Source organism: Pongo abelii, chromosome 6 (genome assembly GCF_028885655.2).
Source record: "Pongo abelii isolate AG06213 chromosome 6, NHGRI_mPonAbe1-v2.0_pri, whole genome shotgun sequence".
NCBI classification, from domain to species: Eukaryota; Metazoa; Chordata; class Mammalia; order Primates; family Hominidae; genus Pongo; species Pongo abelii.
The window spans coordinates 85,076,944-85,086,463 of NC_071991.2; the positions used below are offsets into that span (position 1 = coordinate 85,076,944).

Here is a 9,520-nt window from a genome sequence, read left to right on the forward strand (position 1 = left end):
GTTCGAGTACCATTTTTCAAATGTTAAGGGCTATTGGCATCTGCCAACATTCAAAACAAAGATATATATCCTGAGAGTCATCAAAATAAACTTTACTTTTTTGGTACTTCCCTTGTAAGATCCCATTTCAAATGTAAGGACATTGAAATAAAAGCCTTCAATTTAAGACAGTATTGCAATTCCTTTTTAGTCATGTATCTAGAGAATTCTTATATATATTCCATGTCTTATGTTGGTTCCTACACATTAATCCTGCAAGCCTTTGACATTAGTGTATTCTGCAAAGTATTCAATGACAACATCACCAGCGTCCACCTCTAGACATACGTACGACTACATTTTGCTTCTAATCTCTCAGGCCCCAGTTACACAGACTATTATAATAAGAAATGTATCAGAGATATCCAATGCCATGAACTGGTTTCAATTAATTGCATGTGCATTATATAAACTGTGGCCAATAGTCAATAGATGGATTAGAAAGCAAAAGCACACACAGTAAAGATGCATCTTAAAAAAAAATGTATACCAAGGTTGAAACATGCTATCAGGGAAAGTGATCTGTGGCCACTGAAGTCCTGAAATGATTTATGATGTAGTCTATTATTTTTCTTAATTGGCCACCAACTCTTCATTGTAGTCTCCTTTCCTAGTTAAATGCTGGACATTAAGAGTGATACAACTACACCAGAAGGCTTCAGTACTTACAGTAGAGACAAAAGGACCAGGCCAGTAAACTCAGGCTGACAAGTGACTACCATAGGACAAGCTGAAAAAATCCGGCCCGGCTCTTTTGCATATGTTTGACACTGGCTGGCTCTGAAATTAAAAATATGACTCTCTGTCCCCACAAAGCTTAAGTGAAAAACTGCTTTTTTAGAAAGAAGAGCTTCAGAAGTCTTTCATACTACTTATATATTTACTCCAAAAGCTAAATTAAGTACACTGTGAGGGGGGAAATTGACCCCAATTTATAGCTGGTTTAAAAAAAAAAAAGGCAAATCAAACCATCTGAAAATAGGGTTTGTCATGGAAACAGCATGCTAATGGGACAGTATCCCAAGTAGCCTTATGGTTTTCCAGACACGTCCTATTTTGCCACCAGTATTAAAAGAAACAAAAGAATACACTGGTTTTCTATATGCTACATCATTTAAAATAAATTGTTTTCCAAAAATAAAGACTGGTGGTGACTTAAAAATGTCTTCTAAAGCTATTTAACCACAGCATGTAAAACCTTTCTGCATCAAATTTATAGTTACATCATGTTAAGGACACCTCCAATAAGACTGCTTTAAAATATATTTTTGGATAGCAATTAATGTCAAAAACATGTTTTTCCAGAAATTATCTAATTGAACTACTTAGTGAGGAGATACGTGTGAATTTGGCCTAAGAATACCATTTTTTTTGTGTGTGTCTGTACAATAAACCTTCTATCTACTATATTATGTTAATATAACAAAGAAAAAGGGAATACAAAATTGCATCTTGCTATTTAAAATCAAATGCTACATTTTTAGTAAGATTTAATTTTTTTGATTTTCCTTAAAATGAATAATGACTTGTAAGACAATTGCATTATAACAAGGAAAGTAACTCTATTGTATCAATGATCTTCATTTTAGTCTCTTGTCATTTTATCACAAAATGTTTTCATGGGAAAATTTAGTAAAGATATTTTTAACCTGTAAAGGTATTTGAGGTTTTCCATCTAGCATTTTCCATTTCTCATAACCATATTTCCATATTATGAAATGTAAGTAAACTTTACATCTCTATTTTATAAAAATTAATGCATATATACTTATGTGTATACTTATCTATATATACACATATATACACCCATGCATAAATTCTAAGAGTAGACCAACTAGATAATTTATCTGGAGACGGTTCCTTGAACAACTAAAAAAAGGGGTCTTCAGAAGCAAACAACAAAACAGCCTTACAAATCCAATTGCTGTTTAAAATGTTTATGAACATATAGCCAGTTAACCATTTATTGATTGCCTATTTATGGTTTTGTAATATCCAAGATTATGGAAGAGATAAGACAATACCTCTAAAAAATATGTGAAAGGTGATGATTTAAAAATAAACCTCCATAATATAAAAAGTCATGTAAATTTATTCCCTGAAAGAAAAGAAAGCTTTAATATTAAAATTAGAGTTCTCTTTTAATCCTCTTTGAGTAAAGAAATAATTTGCAGACTTCTATTTTCTACTGTCATGAAAACAGATCCTTTCTTGGGACTTCACAAATGTCAATCACAACAATGCAAACAGAGTAATTCTTTGGAAAGACTGATCTGAGGGTTTAAGGGTAGACTTTTTTCATTGAATTCCTGAATTTTTACACTGTGGGATTGTCTATGAGACACCATAAAATGTAAAAGAGTTCAGACAGCTCAAGCTCTATTATTTTCAGGCACAAAATCCATATAATTTTGTACAAAACTTTGAATTTTTTATTTGCGAAATTAAAAATATGGTATTATATATATATAAACTTCTATTCCTCTATAAATATAGATGATTTTGTGATAGTGAACAGAATAAATGTATACCAAATTCAAAGACCAATATCATTTTAGCGTATGACAGACATACATAAATTTAGGTCCTAAGTACCGGCATTTTGATAAATTCTTAAAGTTTAAAACAATACAATCAGGAGGATTGCTTTTCTCCTCTTCTTCACAGAGAACTAAAGTGAATATTTTAAAATGGCTTTGAAAGATTTACATTTGACACATTTCTGTAAATCCAAAAGAGGAGCACACAGGATTTAATGCAGTAGACCTGCACACATTTTCCCTTTAGCATGCATGCCCATATTTTGTTTATTTCAGGTGCTATCTCCCCGTCAATTATTCCACCTTCTTTACCTCCTGAAATCTTACCAGGTTATTATTGGTGGTGTGGATTTTTCCTCCCTCAGAATGTGTTGCTGAATAATAATCGTAATAAAATGTTGAAAGTGTACAACTTTTATATTTTAAAGTTTCTGATATATGTCTAGTTATTTGATTAAAAATAAGAAAATAGCACTTCATTCTGAGGAAGTCCATGACACTGAAATATCCTTCAAGTTTTCAATTTCTGTTTACGTTTTGCTGTCTTGTTAAGGAAAGCAAATATCAACTCCTTAACAAAGCTTTCCAGGTGACCTCAACATTTCCATTTTACAGACTGGTAAAATCTAAGCGCAGGCTGTCTCATTCTTAAAGGCAGGTTGCCAGGCATCCGTATGCAATTAGAATTAACATTTTATAACCCATATCTTCAGTCTCTTCCAACCCACACAAAGCTCCATGCTTCTTCCCAAATCTCAGTAACCACATCTTTCCATGACGCTGGCCAAACCCATACCAGGTTTTAGACACTAGAGAATGAAATGAGCTCACCCCTCAAAAATTAGACTTCAAAAAGTTTGGCATTGGTTATCTCACTCACCCTGTAACCAACTAAGGTGGGAGAAGGGAGTGTCTGGGCGTTGAAGGTGACAATGGAGGGAGGCTGAGACTGCCAGCGCCCACACCCGTGGGCTCCCATGAAGTTGGAGGAAAGTTCTGGACAGTTAAAAATCCAGCTTCAGGAAGTCGAAGGGACGGGCCTTCGCAATCCACCGCTGAGCAAGGGAGGAATTGTAATGTATGGGGGCCCACCTCCAGATTTGGAAGCTTTGTGGAGTTCTGTACCTTAAGAGCCCCTACCTCAAGCCAGGAAAGAAAGGGAGGGGACAGAAGGAGGGGGAGGGGACAGAAGGAGGGGGAGGGGGCAGAAGGAGGAGGCGGGAAGTGACCCTGGCAGCGCAGCCCTAGTCGCACCCCGCAGTGCTGAACTCGCCCCGGAGCTGGCGCCCAGCCGTCCCGAGCACCCGCGGTAGGCAGAGGCGCGCGAGGACGAGCAGGAGCGCTGTGCGGTTGCACTCCAGTTTTAGCTCCTTTGCAATACTCCGAAAAGGGCAAGAAGGAAAAGCCTCAAATGGTTAAACCGCCCTAAATAATTAAAAACTTTTGAAAAAGAAAAACGCGTGATCGGTCATTTAAATACAAATATACTTACAAAAATCTTACACAGGCTATTTACAATCATAAAAGCGAACAGTCCTGGTACCAGAGTGTGAGGGCAAGAGGTCTGTCCATCCGCCCTCTGGCAGTCGGGACCTCGTGTCCTTTCGCCTCAGGGACGGAAGCTTTTGCAGGAGCTGAGTTGTTCAAAGGAGCCTGCGAAAGAGAGTTGTCTAGTGAGGAAGCCTCGAGATGTCAGGATTGGCACTAACTCCACGGGGCTGGCTTTGGGGGATGGCTGCGCCCCGGCCGAGGCCTGGGCATGGGCTGAGCCCCGGGTCTCAGACGGTAGTCTCCCCTTGTTTGCTGTTGGTGAGCCTCGTGTAGAACTTCCTCCAGGAGTTGAGGGTCTTGCCGGACCAGATCCAGAAGCCCGACGTGATGCCCACGATCAGCGTCATAAGGTACTTGATCATGAAGACCGTGAAGTCCGGGCTCATGGGCGGGTGCGGCGGGGCGCCTCCGCCCGCCTGGAGGTGAGGGCAGGGGATAGCGTAGCTCTTGCAGCTCTGGGCCACCCAGCTGCGTTCCCACTGGTCCCGGAAGGCCTGCTCGTAGAAGTAGCAGGCGATGACGATGGTGGCTGGCACAGTGTACAGCACGCTGAAGACGCCAATGCGCACCATGAGCTTCTCCAGCTTCTCGGTCTTGGTGCCATCATGCTTCATGATGGTGCGGATGCGGAAGAGCGACACAAAGCCGGCCAGCAGAAAGGACGTGCCGATAAACAGGTACACGAAGAGGGGCGCCAGCACGAAGCCACGCAGCGCATCCACGTTGTTAAGCCCCACGAAGCACACTCCGCTCAGCACATCGCCGTCCACCTGGCCCAGCGCCAGGATGGTGATGGTCTTGATGGCCGGCACAGCCCAGGCGGCCAGGTGAAAATACTGTGAGTTGGCTTCGATGGCCTCGTGGCCCCACTTCATGCCAGCCGCCAGGAACCAGGTGAGCGACAGGATCACCCACCAGATGGAGCTGGCCATGCTGAAGAAGTAGAGCATCATGAAGAGAATGGTGCAGCCCTCCTTCTTGGTGCCCTGCGCCACAGTGCGTGCCCCGTCCTCGGCGAACTTGTCGTTACACACCACTCGGTCTTCCAGGAGGAAGCCGGCGATGTAGGCCACGGCCACGGCCGTGTAACAGCCGGACAAGAAGATGATGGGCCGCTCCGGGTAGCTGAAGCGCCGCATGTCCACCAGGTACGTAAGCACCGTGAAGAGCGTGGAGGCGCAGCACAGCACTGACCAAATGCCAATCCAGGTGCGCGAGAAGCGCAGCTCCTCGGGCCCGAAGTACATGAGCCCATACACCTTGGTCGGCTCACAGGGTGCGCCGCAGTCCTTCTCCCCCAGGAAGTGGTAGTTGAGGTAGGAGGGCACCTTGAGGGCGCGCGGGCAGGAGAACTTGCCTCGCTCCGACGCGCCGGCGCCCCCCGGGAAGCCGCCACGGTGCCCTCCGCCGCCGTGCTGAGGGTTGCTGGTCCAGAACTCTGGAAGCAGCGAGGGCGTCGGGGTGCCCTTGTCGGACGTGTTCTGGCCCACGCACAGCTCGCCGGCGCCGTGCACTGGGAACTTCTCGCACTTGAGCGTGTCTGGCCACTGGAAGCCGAACTTGTTCATGAGCGCCTCGCAGCCCTGGCGCGCGCGCTCGCACAGGGAGCGGCAGGGCGGCAGCGCCTGCTCTAGCACGGTGCACACGGGCGCGTACATGGAGCACAGGAAGAACTTGAGCTCAGCGGAACACTGCACTTTCACTAGAGGGTAGAACTGGTGCACCTCCAGGCCCGCGTCCTCCTGGTTCGTGTGGCCCAGCAGGTTGGGCATGATGGTCTGGTTGTACGCGATGTCCGTGCACAGCGGGATGGAGATGGGCTGGCAATAGCCGTGGTCCGGGATGGAGATGCCCCGCTCGCCGTTGTACTGCTGCCCGCTCTGTTGCTGCTGAGGCGGCGGCGGCGGCGGCGGCGGTTGCTGCCCCGGCCCGGGCCCCTGGCCTGGCCCCTGGCCCGCCGCCTGGGCCCGGACCCCCAGCAACAACGGAGCCTCCAGCAGCCAAAGCAGCAGCAGCAGCTGGCGCGCCAATCGCCGGGGGTCAACTGGGGGGCGGCGGCGGCCACCGGCGTCCCCGCTGCCCTCCTCCGCCAGCCGGGCCGAGAGCGCCCCGGCACAAAGTTCCCAGCTCGCGCCACCGCCGGCGGCCCGGGACTTCTTAGGCGCCTCCTCCTCAGCCATACTTTCTCGGCTCCTCTCTTGGCGCCGCTCCGCTGGGGCTGCCAGGGGCACGGCCGGCGGCGGCTCCCCCTGCGGCCAGGGAGTCCTCTGCGCCGGTGCCCTCCGTCGAGCCCAAGCCGCTTTCGGCCCGCTCCCCCGGCTCCTGCTCTGCGTACCGCAGCCGTCGCCGCCGCGGAAACTTGCGATTCATGAAGCGCGGGCGGCGGGGAGAACCCGGGTGGCTCGGAGAACCCGGGTGGCTCGGAGAACCCGGGTGGCTCGGGCGCGCCGGGGTCGTGTCCCGCCTTCCTGGCCCTCGGCTCGCTGGCTCCCGGCTGGCGGCGCCGCGCTAGTGGCCGCGGCCCCGTAGAGAGCGCAACTCTCCGCAGCCCAGCGGGCTCGGCTCCCCCCTGCGCCTCCGCCTCCTTCTCCGCCGCCGCCGCCTGACCATTTGTGTCAATCCCTCAACTCGCTCCCTCTCCTCTGCCTCGCGCGCCCTCGGACCGGTTTCCAGGCGCCCCGCAGTCTGTCTTTCACCAGGAGGGAGGAGCCTTGAAACCGACGCAGAACTGGAGGCTCAGGGACCGTCGCCCAATCGCGGCTCCGGCTTCCCGGCGCAAAGGGAGCCGGCCGCCTACTCGCCAGAGCAAAAGCCAGCGGCAGGCGGGCGGGGTAGGAGGAGGCGGGAGGAGGAGGAAGTAGTGGTGGTGGCACTACTCAGGCACAAAGAGTAGGATTGCTCTGAAGCGGGACAGGCTTGGTTGCTTTTGCTTTTTCAGAAGAAAAAGGCGAGGATAAGTAGGAGAATGGTCCCATATGCTGCTGGAGATAATGAATAGGAGTCAGAGGACCGCGGGACTTCGCTTTTCTTTTCTTTTATCCATTATCATGTTTAAAAATCCTGCTCTTAACGCTGGTTACCAACAGCAAACCGGGTTCTGCTTCCAGAACAGATGCCTTTGACTTAAGGAGCGCACGGTTTCCTTTGAGTTTGTGTCTGTCGAGGTTTTGTTTAAAATATTACATTAATAAATCCTCCAGTTCGCAGGCTGGGCTTGGCGGGCTTTGGTCGCGCCATTTCCCCAGAGGAGACATTCACGGGATCGCTGTCAAATGAAACAAAACACAAACTTTGATGGAATTTGGAAAGTAAAGCCAGATGCGCCTTCTGCTGCTATCATTCTTCTTGGAGTCAAACTCCTTTTTTTCCGCCTCTTTAATCAAGTCAGAAACAGAAGCAAAAGAAAACTATCCATTAAATTTTTGGAGAGAAAAACTTAAGAACCCGACGACCGAGGCGGTGGGGGCGCCTCTCTGGGATCGTCCTCGCCGCTCCAGACCGCAGAGGTGGCGCCGGCGGGAGCTGCACTCGCCGGCAGCCTGGGCCCTTGGGGAGCCTTTCTAAACCCTGGGGACGCCCACGGCTCCGATGGGAACTCCTAGGACCTGGGCCATTTAGGTTCCACAGGCTGGGCTGCAGAGCTGGAGACGCCAGTTTAATAAACAAAACAAACAAACAGTCTGAAAGCAAACAGCGAACTGCACATTCTCCTCCTAATTCCAAAACAACATAATCCGTCTCAACAGACGCACATTAATGTTGTTTTCCTTGTAAGATTATTTTAAATCATGATTTGACTATGTAATTCAGTTTTATAAGAAAAGTGCCATTGGAGTGTTAATTCTTCGATTTTTTTTTTTTTTTTTTTTTTTTTGCCTGTGATCAGACTCTATCTCAGCGTACTTTTCGCCAATTACTTTCTATCATTCATTTACAAATTCATTTGTTTAATAGATACCAACCACCCATTGTGCTATACGCACTCTTAGGTCGTAAAGTATAAAATGAAGGAGACCTGTGCCAGCCTTAGAGAAGGGCATAGTACAGTGAGGCACAGAAATGCAAATCACTTGTTACAGTGTCCATCCCAAAGCCAAAAAGGCACATAGAAAGCAACCAGCTCAGATGAAATGGGGTTCTGACGGAGAGGTAGGTGCAAGGTGGAAAAGATTAAAGCTCAAATTCACTTGAATTGCTGAAGGGGGCCAGAGAGGTGAGTGTAGCTAAGGCACTTTGAGGGGAGGCAGGAGAAAAGGTTTTAATCCAGACTAAAACGTTTGGGCCAAATTATACAGAAAATAGAAAACTATTGAAGGTCACTTTCCCCACATAAGCAGGGAGTGATTTCAGGGTGACTGAAAGAGGGCACCTGAGGCAGGCTGTCATTAGGAAGCTTTAACATTCATCTACACATAAAGGTTACTACTTAGATGGGTGTTACTTGTACTACATACTAACAAGTCTCTGAGAATTTCACTACCCAGCATGTTGGTGTCTATAAAGAAGGTGCAGTCATATCTTTACCTGCTAAAGCAAAATGACATCTATTTGTCTCAGATACATATGTTATTGTTTTTCAAATGTTTATATAAGCAGTACATTCATAAAATGCATATTTGCTTTAAAGTATTTCTGATTGCTGGCATTTTTTTAAAGCAACAGGTACTAAATGCACAATTATATGAGCATGTATATGTGTGTTGACTGTAATTTATGACACATTTTGATACTGAAAAGGAGGTTGGGAAGCACAGCTCTCTGAAGTCCTTCGAACCGTTCAATAAGTGTTCATTTTCACTGTAGCATCCTGGCCCCCAGGCTCCCAGGGACACTTTTTCTCTAGCCTTTCCACTCTGATGCCCATTCCTCTGCTGATAGTATCCCATGTTTAGGAACTTTATCAAGCCATCTCTCTCCTATCACTCCTGTCTTGGAAAGATTTAACCTGTCTTGTGTTCTATTCTCTCAAGTCATTCGAGCTGACTAGGCTGAGTGAAAAGTGAATTTATTCTGATGTGTTAATTACCAAGAAGCATCACATGTGTTAAGCATCCATCCATCCCTACCATCACTCCAAATCCTTCCCCTTCTCCCCTAAGGGGTTGGGGCACAGAGATATGGCAGAGCACTCAGTTCTGTTTCTCAGAGTAGAAGACACTCTCTTGCTTTAAAAGTTGTTCTACTGAAATTCTTGAACTTGTTTTATGTTTCACCTGACAGTGAAGTTTACTACGAGGAGGCTCAGAAGTACAGCTAGAGTTAAAAAGAGAGAGACAGAAAAAAAAAAGTCATTCTTAACCAGATTATGAAACTGGAAGCAACCAAAGATGTCATCTAGAAATGAGTTAATTTTCTGCAATCTACAATTAAGAATATTGGACCCAGAAATA

At 47.0% G+C, this 9,520-nt stretch overlaps 1 protein-coding gene across 1 annotated transcript; it reads right to left on the reverse strand.

Moving 5' to 3' along the window:
- Positions 1 to 2,448: 2,448 nt before the first annotated feature.
- On the reverse strand, positions 2,449 to 7,033 carry FZD1 (frizzled class receptor 1). Its single transcript, XM_002818262.6, has one exon. The coding sequence runs from the start codon at positions 6,308 to 6,310 to the stop codon at positions 4,358 to 4,360; it is 1,953 nt and encodes a 650-aa protein (XP_002818308.2). The 5' UTR covers positions 6,311 to 7,033; the 3' UTR covers positions 2,449 to 4,357.
- Between the last annotated feature and the right edge of the window lie 2,487 nt (positions 7,034 to 9,520).

Excerpts from the sequence above, each read along its gene's own strand:
- FZD1 (XM_002818262.6), bottom strand. The coding sequence starts at position 6,310 with ATGGCTGAGGAGGAGGCGCCTAAGAAGTCCCGGGCCGCCGGCGGTGGC.